The sequence below is a fragment of the Macroventuria anomochaeta genome (genome assembly GCF_010093625.1).
Source record: "Macroventuria anomochaeta strain CBS 525.71 unplaced genomic scaffold BU25scaffold_16, whole genome shotgun sequence".
Lineage (NCBI taxonomy): Eukaryota > Fungi > Ascomycota > Dothideomycetes > Pleosporales > Didymellaceae > Macroventuria > Macroventuria anomochaeta.
This window is the reverse complement of record NW_022985377.1, coordinates 310,290-324,508: the sequence shown is the minus strand read 5'-3', so window position 1 is coordinate 324,508 and position 14,219 is coordinate 310,290. Positions and strand designations below refer to the sequence as shown.

General features: G+C 54.0%; 4 protein-coding genes and 1 non-coding gene across 5 annotated transcripts; 1 reads left to right on the top strand and 4 right to left on the bottom strand.

The window, feature by feature from the left end:
* Positions 1 to 77: 77 nt before the first annotated feature.
* Positions 78 to 5,458, bottom strand: BU25DRAFT_341324 (DNA-directed RNA polymerase II subunit RPB1; the record flags this gene model as incomplete). Its single annotated transcript, XM_033702859.1, has 3 exons — positions 78 to 4,985; positions 5,051 to 5,121; positions 5,173 to 5,458. The coding sequence occupies 3 exons, from the start codon at positions 5,456 to 5,458 to the stop codon at positions 78 to 80; spliced, it is 5,265 nt and encodes a 1,754-aa protein (XP_033561786.1).
* Positions 5,459 to 6,007: 549 nt separating this feature from the next.
* BU25DRAFT_392786 (WD40 repeat-like protein) lies at positions 6,008 to 7,797 on the top strand. Its single transcript, XM_033704672.1, has 3 exons — positions 6,008 to 6,146; positions 6,197 to 6,258; positions 6,308 to 7,797. Exons 1-3 carry the CDS (start codon positions 6,077 to 6,079, stop codon positions 7,616 to 7,618), a joined length of 1,443 nt encoding a protein of 480 aa, XP_033561785.1. The 5' UTR covers positions 6,008 to 6,076; the 3' UTR covers positions 7,619 to 7,797.
* Positions 7,798 to 7,957: 160 nt separating this feature from the next.
* On the bottom strand, positions 7,958 to 8,045 carry BU25DRAFT_t71. The gene has a single exon. It is a non-coding gene; the product is annotated as a tRNA-Tyr (tRNA).
* Positions 8,046 to 8,445: 400 nt separating this feature from the next.
* Positions 8,446 to 10,002, bottom strand: BU25DRAFT_392782 (PLP-dependent transferase). Its single transcript, XM_033704671.1, has 2 exons — positions 9,846 to 10,002; positions 8,446 to 9,796 (listed from the first exon to the last, which is right to left on the bottom strand). Exons 1-2 carry the CDS (start codon positions 9,906 to 9,908, stop codon positions 8,534 to 8,536), a joined length of 1,326 nt encoding a protein of 441 aa, XP_033561784.1. The 5' UTR covers positions 9,909 to 10,002; the 3' UTR covers positions 8,446 to 8,533.
* A 531-nt stretch (positions 10,003 to 10,533) lies between these two features.
* BU25DRAFT_439989 (uncharacterized protein) lies at positions 10,534 to 13,492 on the bottom strand (the record flags this gene model as incomplete). The annotated part of the gene is made up of 3 exons (XM_033709140.1): positions 10,534 to 10,988; positions 11,038 to 13,129; positions 13,202 to 13,492. The coding sequence occupies 3 exons, from the start codon at positions 13,490 to 13,492 to the stop codon at positions 10,534 to 10,536; spliced, it is 2,838 nt and encodes a 945-aa protein (XP_033561783.1).
* Positions 13,493 to 14,219: the final 727 nt, after the last annotated feature.

The following is a 14,219-nucleotide window of genomic DNA, read 5'->3' as shown; positions in this document are numbered from 1 at the left end:
CTTTACTGCTTCGGAGACCTAACATAAGTCAGCAACTGCAGGCAGATGGGGGAGTCTACAACTATGATTGGTGCCACTTACGAAGGCGAGTACGACGGGCTAGTAGGCGACCACTTTGGCGAAGACGCCGAATATGGTGCCGCACCCGGTGACGTGGGAGAGAACTTGGGCGACGTAGGCGAGTACGCTGCGTTGCCAGTGGGGCTTGTGGGAGAGTACTGCGGGCTGGCAGGGCTGTATGCCGGTGAAGTGGGAGAAGCAGGCGAGCGCCTGTCGTTATTCGCGCCGAACTGCGGGCTCGTCGGGCTGTATGCAGGTGACGTTGGGCTATACGCAGGTGATGTCGGGCTGTAGTGTGGTGAAGTCGCACCATGGTGCGCCGGCGAAGTAGGGCTGTAGCTTGGCGACGTGGGCGAGTACGACGGCGATGTCGGTGAGTAGCTGGGCGAAGTTGGGGAGTATGATGGCGAAGTAGGAGAGCCATATGCCGGCGAGGTTGGCGAGTAGCTCGGCGATGTAGGTGAGTACTGAGGGCTGGTAGCCGCGTATCCAGGTGATGTGGCACCAAAGCGTGGACTGCTGATGCCTGGCGAGGTAGGCGAGTACCCAGGTGAGGTTGGCGAGTAGCCTGGTGATGTTGGGCTGGCGCCTGAGAAGCCAGGAGACATCGGAGCGTAGCCTGGGCTTCTGCCTGCTGGGTTGAATGGACTGAAGCCACCGTTGTCGAAGTTGGGCTGGTACTCGCTGAAGCCACCTTGGTTCTCGCCACCTGCAGCAGCAAGAGGAGAGAAGGAGGCGTCGTAACCGCCCATACCCATGCCACCCTCGTATGTTGGTGAACCCAGGTCGTAAGGGGTAGCTGCACCACTGTCCAGGTAGCTTCCAGCAGCTGCGGCGCCGCCCATGACCTTCGAGTTGTCCTCCACCATGGTGAGAAGCATGGCATTGTCCATGACAACGTCAAATTCTCCAGTACCCATGGGCGCCAGCTGACCAAGCATAATGTTCTCAGACACACCGCGGCAGTCATCGAGCTCACCAAAACCGGCAGCCTCGAGAAGAATCTCGACCGTCTCTTCGAAGGAACAACGCATGAGAGCTCCAGTGTCGTTGCGGTTGATACCATGACGAGTGATAGCCATGAGCAGACCACGCTGTGTCATGATATCGACGAGAAGCGCCATGTGACGATGGTTCACGTAGGAACCATCGAAGGACAACACCATACCCAACTCCTTGAGAAGACCAGCACGAGCTGCTTCAATACCGAGCACACCGAGGATTTCGATGAAGGAGTTACAGTATGTCTTGGTAGGGTTGACGCCTTCAATGGCAAGCACATCAGCCAGGGCGGTACCGGTGGTATCCAGTACCCACTCATTGCAACGAGGGTCGTTCTTAGAAAGGATCAAGGAACGATCGTCGTTCTCGGCAACGACCTTCAGCTCTCGAATGAAAGCACGCTCAATACCCCGAACACCACGAAGGGTAACATCGTCGAGAAGATGCTTCTCGAGCTTTCGCATCCATCGCTCATCACGCTCGTCTTCGTCATCCTCGTCTTTCTGAAGGTTGCCGTCCCAGATGAATCGTACGCGAATGATCTGCTCGTCTGCATTCTCGTCGCTGAAGATGACAGCCAAGTTAGGCTTGAACTCCTCTTTGATGGTGTTGGCCACTTCAGAGATAGAGATGTCCCTGTCGAGCAACTTCTTGCGATCCAGAACGATGCGAAGCAGCCACTTGGACTGAGCCTCGAGGTTCTCTTCACCCTCGCCAAAGACGTAGTAAGATTCAACCATGTCTTCGTCTTGCTCGATAAGCGTCTCCTTGATCTGCGGGTCGTAGTACAGCTCTACAGCGTGCGTAAGCGAGCGCAGAGTGGTAAGCTCGATACGGGATCGAAGAAGCTTGGCAGCTTGCTGATTTCCGCCTGCATCCTGCTGCCTGACGAGCATAGACGGTGTCTTGATGTTTGCAGCAATGTTGAGAATTTCCTTGAGACGGGGCACACCGAGCGTAACGTTCTTGGAGGACACACCAGCAAAATGGAAAGTGTTGAGCGTCATCTGGGTGGCAGGCTCACCAATAGACTGGGCCGCCAAAACACCAACCATTTCACCAGGGGCGACAGCAGCCTTGAGGAAGCGTTCCTCGAGCTCGCCGAGAATGTAATCCAGGGCCTTCTTGTTCAGACGGTACTCAACAACAAGGCGCTTGAATGCAAGACGAGATCGTAGATGCGACTTGAACAGGTAGGTCGCACTTGCCTGTGCTTCCTTGGAGATCTCATCATCACCACGAATGACCACGAGGCGATCCAAAAGCTCGCGAACCTTGGTGATAGTCTGAATAGGCTCGAGGTTGCTGCGGTCTTGCTGCGGCTTGATGCCGAAGCGTGCTTGTGCAGACTCGATCATACGTTGGATGTTGAGAGGAAGCTGGAACTGCTGGCTGTCATCGTCATCAATGAAGGCACGAAGGTACTCGCGATCGATCTTGATCTGCTCAAACTCTTCGTCAAGGTATTGCTGAACCTCGACGTCACCCTGAATGACGGCTGCAACCTCGAGTTGGCTGGCCGGGATAGGGGGCTTTCCTGTGCTGACCACGTCGAGCTTGAAGGTCTTCTCGAACTTCGCTTCAGAAGACGTGATGATGTCAAGCTTTTGCTTCTCAATGTGCGCGCCATCGAGACCGTCCTCACCGTACACGAACTCGACGATGTCGCCCATAGAGTTTCGTACGGTGCCATCGTACTTCACCATGACATCCTCAAGCGCCTTAACGAGACGACGCTGGATGTAACCTGTCTCGGCAGTCTTGACAGCAGTATCAATGAGACCTTCACGACCGGCCATGGCGTGGAAGAAGAACTCCGAAGGTGTCAGACCGCGTAGGTACGAGTTTTCGACGAAACCTCGAGACTCGGGCGAGTAATCATCTTTGGTGAAATGGGGCAGAGTTCGGTACTTGAATCCGAAAGGAATACGTTGACCTTCGACAGCCTGTTGACCGACGAGAGACACCATCTGCGAGATGTTGACGGTAGAGCCCTTGGAACCAGAAATGACAGTGTTGACAACGTTGTTGAAGTGCTTCAAACTGTTCTGAGCGGCGGTACCACCACCTTCACGACCTTCGTTGAGGAATTTCTGCACCTTCGACTCGAAGGTACCGCGAATCGTCATACCCGGCAGCGGCTCAAGCTTGTCTTGAGTAGCCGTGAGGATGATGTCTTCGACGTCCTTCTTGGACTTTGCAATGCACTCGGCAATCTTCTCAGAAGTAGCCGGGTCAGGAATGGCGTCGCCCACACCCATACTGAAACCGTGGTGCAACAGCCAGTAGCACACAATGCGCTGGCAGGCGTTGAAGAAGCCTACGGCGTCCAGAGGACTAAGCTCGTTGAAGATGATGTGAATGACACCACCGGCTGTAGCACCGACAACCTTCTTCGTGATCTGTCCGAAGATGAGCTGGCCACCCATGATCATCAGACTCTTGTCGGCGATATCGTTCCATGGTCCAGGCTTCGAGTCATCGTCGAGCTTGACGATGTTGACCTCCTTCGCAATAGCCATGCTCAAGATCTGCTTTCCGGTCCAGAGAGGACGAGGCTTCAGGATCGCAGGTTCCGGAACAATGCCATCCCACTCCGGCACCCACATCATGATATTCATGACTTGCTCGATAGGCAAGAACTCATCACGACGAGTCATCTTGTAAGCGCCCAAAAGAGTATCCTGCACGATACCCATCAGAGGGGAGTTCTTCTGAGGTGACACGATCTGCTTAGGGACCATGCACAGGTTTTGAACTTCAGCTCGTGTCTCATCGCTCTGAGGGACGTGCAAATTCATCTCGTCGCCATCGAAATCAGCGTTGTATGGTGACGTGACAGACAGGTTGAGACGGAAAGTCGAGTATGGCATGACCTTGACACGGTGACCCATCATGGACTCCTTGTGCAGGGACGGCTGACGGTTGAAGATGATGACGTCGTCATCGTTGATGTGGCGCTCAACCTTCCAGCCGTACTGCAGTCGCAGGTCGTCGAGGTTCTTGTTGTGCTTGAGATCGAGACGTACTCCATCGGCCTTGATCACGTAGTTGGCACCAGGGTGCTGGTTGGGACCGTTGCGCACCAGCCCAGTCAGCTTACTGATGTTGAATTTGGTAACAACCTCAGGGTAGGTGAGAGTGCGAGCAATCGAACGTGGCACACCGACCTGGTCCAGCGAAAGGTTGGGGTCACCTGTGATGACAGTACGTGCGGAGAAATCGACACGCTTACCCATCAAGTTTCCTCGGAGACGACCCTCCTTACCCTTTAGACGACCACGAATAGTCTTGAGCGGACGGCCGGACTTCTGCATGGCCTGTGGTACACCGTTTGCGTCGTTATCCATGTATGTTGCCACGTGGTACTGGAGCAGAGTATCAAACTCTGTGAGAACGTGCTGTGGTGAGCCGTCCTGAATACACTGCAGAACACGACTGTTGGCGCGAATGATGTCGCCCAGCTTGTATGTCAAGTCGTCCTCGCCACGCATACCTTGTCCTGTGCCGTCGACCGAGATACTGGGGCGAACTGGTGGTGGAGGAACAGGCAGAACGGTAAGGATCATCCACTCGGGACGAGCGTAGTCCTTGTTCAGACCGAGGATCTGGAGCGTCTCGTCGGAGAGCAGCTTGAAGATGTTGAGTGACGTCTGCGGGGTAATGACCTCCTTGCGGTCACCCTGGCCATCATCCTCATCCTTCTTCTTTTGCTTCCACGTGCCGGTGAGCTTGAGACCCTCCTTGCGGATGGTGTCAGGCTGCGGATTGCCACAACCGCCGTGGGGACGGCGGGCCTTCTTCGGGTCCTCCTCAGTGGTGTCCTGTTCGCAGACTCGCCGTGTCCGGGACATGCGCCAGATCTTGTCAAATCGCCGCTTCGCATCCTTGGTCTTCATAGCCTGATCCCAGTCCGGATGGTTCTAGCGTGGCAGTCAGTACAAGAAGGTCAAACGCCTGAAAGTTCGTCTTCACGAGGAAGACTTACGGTATCAGCGAGGATCAAGCCACAGCTGTGGCACACCGTCTCAAGGATCTTCTTGATCTTGACGACAAAACCTGCATGTGTCAGTCACACGTGCATGCAGAGTCAGTAGAGGAAGCACTCACCGACATGGAAGACGGGAGTGGCCAGCTCGATGTGGCCAAAATGCCCAGGGCAGACCTGGATGTCCTCCTTGCACGTTGCGCACGAATACATGCGGTCGATGGTGCCGAGCTTGGGGTCGTTGAGACCTTGTTCGCGGGGCTTCTTGTTGTCCTCATCCATGGTCTCAGGGTAGATGATATGCACCACGCTCATGGCCTTGATCTCCTCGGGGGAGAGCAGCCCGAACTGGATCTCCTTGATGGTCCTGAGCGGACATTTCGATACTGCTGGCGCGCCGGGCGGCATATTGGCGGTATTGAGAAGCGTTCGTGGAAAGGGATTTCGCTGGGGATCGTTTTATCGATCTAGGCGGCCGGGTGAAGGCGTCTGCGGATAGCCACTCCAGGCTCCTCGTCCGCGTATTAGGAGGTGTGTAAATGTGCCGTAGTAGCTAATGCGCCTGGTGGCCGCGCTCGCAGATGGAGCTAATGCGCCGCGCGCGCTGGAAGTGATGTGGTCGAAGAATAGCGCCCGGGGGCGGAGGCAGCTCGGGTTCGGGGGCTCGCTGCGGTCGCGCCTGCTGCGGGCGTCGTGCGCGCGCGATTGGAGCTCGCCGGTGAACTCGGGCGTGCTGGTGGAGGTGAAAGACGCGCTCTGGAGGGGCAGAACGGTCGCGAAGAGATGGGGGGGCGGTGGTGGGAGTGGGTGGGCGTGCTGGTGAAGGGCGCTGGCACAAAGGCAGAAGCGGCGAGTCGAAGCGCCAAGCCACACTAGCGCCTTGTTGCTCTGCGCAGAGCAACAAAGGCAAATCCAACATGGCGACACGTGCATTGTCTTTCACCTGCGCGCATGGACAGCAGCCCCGGCTTCGAAGATGCTGCGAGCTGAGCACGGCACCTCACTGCACCCCGCGCCGCCTTGAAGATGAACCTGTCTCTGATCGACCCCTTTGTCCTCGCACAGGACTGCCCCGATGTCATCACCGGCCGTCTACGTGAGTGCGCTGCGTCTGCTGCCTCGGTGCACTTAGCTCACAACATGCAGGCAGCGGTCACTCCACATCCATTCGCTTCAGCCACCGCGGCGACCTGCTTGCCTCTGGACGTGTAGGCATACTCCGCGAAACACGGTCTGTCCCAAGCTAATACCACATAGCATGACGGTATAGTAGTCATCTTCGACATCGAGACCAATGGCGTCGCCCGCAAACTGCGCGGCCACACGCGCCAGGTGCAGTCGCTGAGCTGGTCCACCAACGATCGCTATCTCCTCAGCGCTGGGCAGGACTGGAAGTGTGTGCTCTGGGACCTGCAAGATGGCTCTAGAGTGCGCACTGTCCGCTTCGAGGCTGCCATCTTCATCGCCGAGCTGCACCCCAAGAACCACATGCTCTTCGTCGCCGCCCTCTTCGAGGACCAGCCTGTCATTGTCGACATGACGGAACAAGTGCCCGTCAAGCACCAGATCCCATCGGCGCCCCGCCGCTCCCAGGTCGAGCGCGAGAACGCAACAGAGAAGCAGAATGCGCAAGATGCCAAGCAAACAACGACGATGACTCTCTTTACGCCCTCTGGAAAACACGTCATTGCCGGAACGAACAAAGGGTGGATGAACATCATCGACACAGAAACACACGAGGTCAAGTACTCATTCAGAGTTACCAACAACATTATCGTGTACATTCGTTTGACTCCTTCTGGGCGCAACATTGTGGTCAATGCAAGCGATAGGATAGTACGGACGCTGCATCTCCCCGACTTCAGCGATCCCAAACTCGACTTCGACACGCTTCAGCTCGAGGTTGAACACAGGTTCCAGGATCTGGTGCAGAGATTATCCTGGAACCATGTCTCATTCAGCCCGTCCGGCGAATATGTTACAGCTTCCACTTGGATGAACCATCATATATACGTTTGGGAACGAGGGCAAGGCAGTTTGGTCAAGATTCTGGAAGGCACAAAGGAAGAGCTGTCAGTTGTGGAGTGGCATCCCTCCCGACCGTTCGTCGCGGCGGTTGGTGTCGACTCTGGGCGTGTCTGGCTTTGGTCTATACTGCAGCCTCAGCGTTGGTCTGCGCTAGCACCAGACTTCGTTGAAGTTGAAGAGAACGTCGAGTACATCGAGCGTGAAGACGAGTTCGACATTCAGCCACTCGAAGAATTACACAAGCGTCGTCTCGACCAGGAAGACGAAGAAGTCGACGTGCTCACCATCGAGGTCAAGGGATCAGCTGCAGAGTCTGGTGCCGTGAACGGAGAGCCGGAGTTCATGATGCCTGTAATTTTGGATATCGAGAACAGCGACAGCGAGGATGAGGTGGTCGCAGTCGGCGCTGGTCAGTTTAGACGCCGCAGCCCCGGCGCTGGACGGGAATGGATGAACGATGACGAAGTGGCAGTCAGTGGAGATGAACGCAGAGCTAACGGCACAGCAGTGCAAAACGGCACGAAGAGACGGCGAGGCTGAACGTCAAGCTACAAAAGCCACACCCAAACAGAGAGCTGCATGAACAAGGAGCGAAGAGGCACGTTGAATCCAGCTTCTGGAGCGCCATGTCGAACAAGTTGTCCACGCACAATCGAATAGATACCCCAAATACAATGTAAAAGCAAAACTCCATACCATACTACATCTACTTCTCTGTCGACCAAGTCATCCAGTTACATCTAACCACAAAGTCCACGGCAATTTATCACCCTACATACCGACCGAGTCCGACTCACAATTTCGCCCCACATATCAGCAAAAAGTCAGCGCTCCAGCTCCTGCCTCTCGTGGCCAGCCCATCCGCAAAAAGAATGGTTTTCTCCGCTCCCAGAATCGAACTAGGGACCTTTCGATAACAATGAAGCTATTACAGTCGAACGTGATAAACCAACTACACCAAGCGGAGGGATGCAACCCGAAGATTGCGCTTGTTTGATTGATAGTTACTTGATAAATTAATATCATTATATATATAATAGACATTGCATTCAGGGGGTTTGCAATGCATAGCTCTGGGCCAGTGTTGAGGATCGGTTAGGGGTTGGAGAGGGTGAAGGGTTTATGTAAGAGGCTGGATTAGCGCTTATGGGTTCTAGGTGGGGCGGTCATGTGTTGGAGTTCGTATAAACTCCACTTATGCACAATTCAACTCTGATGTAGATTGAAGCGCACCCACAGGTTGCATCCTCTGCTTGGTGTGCTTGATCTACCACAATAGACTGCAATAGCTTCATTGTCATCGAAAGGTCCCTAGTTCGACGGCCAAGCTTCGCTCGACAGCACAGTCATTTAGATCTATCTTCTCCCTTCTATGTACCAGACTGCCTTCCATGCCTGCGGGGGCTCTAGAAGTGCAAGCCCATATTAACATTACAATTTTCTGCATGGGGATCCTCAAGCTTTCAGCGCAGCAGCAACCCTCCCAATAGCCTCGCTCACTAGCTCCTGCGGTTGCGTGAACACCAGTCGAAACCAGCCTGGTTCTTCTACGCCTGCTGCATCGCCGTCGACCAGGTATACCTTCTTCGCCATGAGCCGCTCGTGCACCTTCGCCGTAATCCCTACATCGTCAACCAACTGCCCTTCTTCGAAACCCGCTGTGAAGTTCTCCCTGAACATCTTCCCCAGATTAACCAACACGAAGAACGCCGCATTCGCACCAGGATTGTACTCAATCCCGTTATTTTTCAGTTCAGTGATGACATGTGTGTAAGCGACTGAGAGACGCTTTTTGTTCAGTCTGATATAACTCTCCACGAACGCTTTGTCGTTCAGAACATGACACACAGCATTCTCAGCCAGACTCGACGGGCTTGACCAAATCCCGCACGCGCGACACGCCTGGATAAATGCCGGGTTCGAAGGCGAAACGATAGTGCCGAGTCGTAGTCCGTTGGCCCCAAAGTCCTTACTCATACCCCACAAGACGTGCACAAGCGAGGGGTCGATGATGGAGGGTAGGTCGATAGAGAGCACGGATGAGAAGGGGATGGGTGCTGGGCCGGTGGAGTCGATGGTGTTTTCCCAGACTGTCAGGGCGTAGATTTCGTCGCTGATCAGGTGGATCTTATACTTCTGACACAGATGTAACAAAGCAATGAGGGTTTCGCGCGAGTAGCATCGACCGAGGGGGTTGTGTGGGTGGCATAACATGAGCGCGCGGATTGGGATGCCTTGTTCGTTTGATCTGAGGAGCGCAGATTCGTAGGCGTGGACGCAGTCGATGTTACATGGATCTGCGCTGCCGAAAGATACTGGGACCACGTTGACGCCGGTTCTCATGGAGATGTCTGGGAGGAAGGCGCGGTAGTATGGGCGTCCGAGTAGGATGCCTTCGCCGGGGTTTGCAAGACCCCAGGCACAATGTTCTATAGCGACAGACACACCATTTGTGACTAGAACCTGGTCTGGCTGCAGCTGTCTAGCGGGCTTGAAGTGGTGGTTCATGAACTTGGCAATGGTCGCTCGTACATTCTTGGATCCGTAGGGGCCGCTGCCGTAGGTGAAGCCAACAGCCTGAGGATCCAATAGTTTCTGGGAGTTGAGGAAGTCGCGCAGCTCGTTGTGCATGAGCGCGTTTTCTGCGAGGCCGAGGGAAACATAGCCGTCGGGGTTCGATTCAGGATCCCAAAGGTTGGAGATGATATTCCATAATGCCTGTATATGGTGTCAATGATGAGAACAGTAAGTAAGGGAAGTGGCTTACGAAGTCTTTGGGGTAGTTGACACTTGCCGTAGTCCCGCGTATGGACAACGCAGGAGTAGACATTGGACCTTGCTGGTACCTGTTCGGTCACTTGAACCTTCGAAGGGACGATTAAGAGGCTCTAAATGCCATACCAAAATCGGGTACGGGATTATAGTTCATGTTGGTCAAACGGCACGATGATTCGTAGGGCGTATGATGGCTTCGAGGCTTTGTAATCATTTGACGTCACACAATCGATGAGCGGCGCACAACGCTGCACCTTTCCACAGAGGACTTAATGTTAAAGTATTGACTGAGGCTTTTACGCAGGTACTGCTTGTCTTGCGCTGCGCATCATCGTGCCGATATCGCGGTGTTTAAGTTCGGCGTTCGAGCCTGCATATGCGGTCGCCGGTGACTGTGAAAGCCGGAACGCGCTAAGCTCCGTACCGTCAACCTTTCCGGAAAGCGCATAATTCCTGCGTTTCCTCTCTGTCGCTCTGCATCACTTGCTATCAGTATCTATTGGAATCTCAGACTCAGAAATTGTTCAATTATCCTATTGAATCCTTTCACAAAGCGCACTGTGCCAAGACGTCCAGATCATGGCTTTTGTGACGAGGGCGTCGTCAATCCGGATCACCCACCTAGCCAGTCCCTCATCACTCTTCTCGATATGACGGAGATGCGATTCGTTCGAATGCTTTTAGTAGTTGAACCCCAGAAGCGAAGGATTCAAGGCAAGAGGCAAGAGCAAATGCATAGCCAAGGAGACAGCCATGGGTACACAACTCGTTATACCCTTGATGTCCCACCCACGGGGTGCGAAGCAGCCGAAGAAGATCATGGCGCCCAGAATTGAGAGCATCAAAGCATACATCCATTTGAACCGTCTCCAGATCTTCGGGACCTCTTCGAAGAAGCTGGAGTTGACCTTTTCCTTGCCGGTGGCGCCCCAGGTCTTGTCGATGCCGAGCATATGTGCGCAGATGGCGAGTAGGAGGTGGAAGGAGACACCCCCAAAGAAGACCATGAAAAACGGCATCCACTTGAAATTCTCCCAGAGAGAGGCCAACAGGCCCATTTCTCCAAGACGGTAACGCATGGCAGCAAGACAGATGTTGGAAATGAGGTTGAAGACTACAAGTAGTGCGACGAAGACTGCAAGGTGTCAGTGTGATTCAGAATGGGACTTTAGATATGCACTAACTCTGAAAGGATTCGACATAAAACCGGTCAAGTCGTCCATTGAACCAGCCGATCAAGAAGTAGTTGAGAAGTCCAAGAGGGACAGCAGACGCGAGAGCGTAGTAAGATGAGATGTAACCGACGATGGTCATCTTGGACGAGGGCTGCAGATCTGCACCTAGGAACTTGCGGAAGAGCGGGGTGAAGGGGCCCTTCAAAAGCCAGGTGTGTATAGGGTTGAAGACCAGCTCACTACACCCGTAAGCATACTTCTCCCAACGATCGAGTTCATCAAAAATGGACAGCGAGATGCCCTCCTTAAACCCGCCGTTGTGGTAGTTGGCAAGACGGATGGTGTTTCCCTTAATCTGCAGGCGAAGCGCCATATCGAAGTCCTCGGAAACATGACTCTCGGACCAGAATCGAACATAGCCCTCGTCATTCGTGGGTTCAGCGACATCTTGTACTGCCCGCCAGCGAATGAAGGCGTTGTGGCCGACGAAGGGAGCCGTCTCGCCACTTCCGACCGCGAAACGGATGGTAGTGTAGACAAGGTTTGTGAAGTAGGCAAGACCGTTCTCAAACCAATCCCACGAAACCTGCATCACACCCGTGCTGTGCTGGACGATCGCAACCTCAGGAGAGAGGAACATCTCGGCCGCACCATACATCAAGCAGTCCTCCGGAACAATTGTGTCGGAGTCGACGAGCAGAATGATGTCTCCTATGCGTATATCGCCGCCGGCTTTGGCGCGAGGATCAGCTTCGAGAACCTGCCTCAACGCATCCTCGTATATCTCCGACTCCTGGTCCACAGCAAGGTTCTCGAGGCCCTTCTCGCACAGGTCATCGATGGACCTCTGCATAGCCTGTTCCACGCGAACGGAAACATTGAGAGCATAGTTCATGTTAGACGCCTTCTTGAACTTTCCCCCACGGATGAAACCATTGAAGTTGTGCTTGGGACGGGCCACCCAACCGATGTTGTTGTTGATGTAAAATTCCTTGAACAGTACATTGTCCACTTCGGAGCGGAGGGACATACCATCATCGTTGATGAAGATACGAGCTGTGCCGCCTCGTGACTCGTAATAGGATATGGCCGCTTGCAAGGAAGCCACTGTTGGCTTAATGACTACTTCGAGCGACTCGGTAAAGATAGGCATCTGTATAGTGATTGGAGGCGGAGTGAACCCGAGAGCTCGAGCTTGGGCCAAGTGTGGCTTGATCGCTGAGTAGAAGCGACTGTTCATCTTGAGCTCCGTCATGGGTCCACAAAGTTGGAAACAGTTGTTGAAGATGACGATGGCGAAGAAAAGACCGAGGCAGAAGAAGAAAGGCTCGGAGAGGATGAGGACCAGGCGGGGATAAAAGTGGTCGACCTTGACCTGGATAAGGAGGGCGCGGTTACCGAAGCCGAAGACGAGGATGCTCATAAGGACGACACCCAGAGTGACGTAGATGGCACTTGTGAAGATCGCCGGACGAGAAAGCGATTCATCAGGACCAAAGTTGACCGTGTTCATGTTGTAGTCCATGTCGTCGTCCATCTCCTCAACGTAGATCTCGGCATCCTTTTCCTTTCCTATCGACAAGCCCGCCGTCGAGTCTGCGTGGATGGAAGATGCGTAAGGTTCCAAGCCACTGTCACACTCACCGAATGGACTTTCTGCTGAGCCCGATGTAAGTCCAGAGATCCTGGCCTCAATGTCAATGGCCTGCGATAGAATCGCACCAAGATCGTCATGCCAGACCAACACCATCCGTTCCTGACGCACGAGCGCTGCATACTGGAACTTTTTGACAGATACCGAGTGAGCGATTGCATCCAAGGACTCGACGGTCTGTATATGCGAGCCGTTGCTGAATGTGAAGCGCTCGGCCTCCCCTAACATGTCGAATACCGCATCGATGCCGTCGGTGGATATGGTCAAAGCAACTCCTGGATTGATCCTCTGCACCGCAGCAAGGAGCCTTTGATCGATATTCCTGGGCTCGACTACGTAATCACCGTTCGTTCTCCTGATCAAGACGCCGGATCTTGCAAGTGATTGTGGGACACCGGGCTCCATCCAACGCATCGAGCATGCCTTGGTATAGAGATGCCTGCCGAGCTGCCAAGGTATTAGCCACTATGCCCTCGTTCTTATATGGTTCTCTGGCGGACACAGAGCACGAAAACTTACCGCGCGATATCTGGTTTCCTCGTCCACCTTTACCCTATCGGCAGAAGCAGGACGACTGGCGACACCCCTGATACTTCCGGCACGGCTAGGAGTGGTGACTCCATGTTGTAAACCTGCTTCACTCCTCCTGTCGGAGCCAAATGGGCCTTCAGGCTCATTGGAAAAGGTGGGCGATGCATAACTCGAATTGACGGTGCTCGAGTTATAGCTTGAATTTAATGTAGCATATCCCGAGTCTGATTGTGGAGAGGCCGGAGACCCAGAGTCATAGTATCCTGGCTCGGACGACATCATAAATGAAGGCCTGAGAGTCCTCGAGAACCTGCAAACACAGTAAGAATGCGGTGGTGATCGGTACAAAAGAATGATGGGCGCGAGTTGCCAGATGAACGTGGGAATGCAAAGCTCGAGAAGGATGGAAACGCAGTGTGCGACATATGTCAGTGGCCGATTCAAACGGTAGGCACCATCAGTGTCGTCAATCTGACAAGCCTGTAAACCTCTGGCGCCAACGTGCCTGCTTCATACGCCAGAAAGGAAATCGAGCCACGGACGGCACACTCTCACTTCACCACACCAACGACCCATGGCGCCCGAATCGCTCGGTCAGCAATAGTCCGCCGAGGTATACGGCCCATTTCTGCGCCGTGGTTTGGTATGATACACGCGCGGGCCTGCATTCTGTCATACGTATAAGACTACCGATAGCTTGCAGAACATGCAGACGCGCTCGCTTGCTTGAATCTTTAAGGGAACTGCGATCATGTTGTTTTGGCGGCAGGTACAACGTAGCTACCCGGGTTAGCGGTCATCTGAGATGTGACGTTTCCCTCCACGACAAGACTTGCCACACTATCTCACGATAACAACTCACTAACAGCCGGCGGACAGCCTCAAACATCAGTCCATAACTGAGCAGTGCATGGTACCTGTGCGGTACCTTGTTCAATCATTACTTGAGCGAGCCTCGAGACTCTCATCGTCATTGAGTACGGACAATTCTTAAGCGAGCTGTCAA

What these genes read in the sequence shown, in the direction of transcription:
- BU25DRAFT_392786 (XM_033704672.1), top strand. Translation starts at nt 6,077, where the DNA reads ATGAACCTGTCTCTGATCGACCCCTTTGTCCTCGCACAGGACTGCCCC. An exon ending in TGTCATCACCGGCCGTCTAC is followed by an intron (nt 6,147 to 6,196) that starts GTGAGTGCGCTG and finishes CACAACATGCAG; the next exon opens with GCAGCGGTCACTCCACATCC. An exon ending in ACCTGCTTGCCTCTGGACGT is followed by an intron (nt 6,259 to 6,307) that starts GTAGGCATACTC and finishes AATACCACATAG; the next exon opens with CATGACGGTATAGTAGTCAT.
- BU25DRAFT_392782 (XM_033704671.1), bottom strand. Translation starts at nt 9,908, where the DNA reads ATGTCTACTCCTGCGTTGTCCATACGCGGGACTACGGCAAGTGTCAAC. An exon ending in TCAACTACCCCAAAGACTTC is followed by an intron (nt 9,797 to 9,845) that starts GTAAGCCACTTC and finishes CACCATATACAG; the next exon opens with GCATTATGGAATATCATCTC.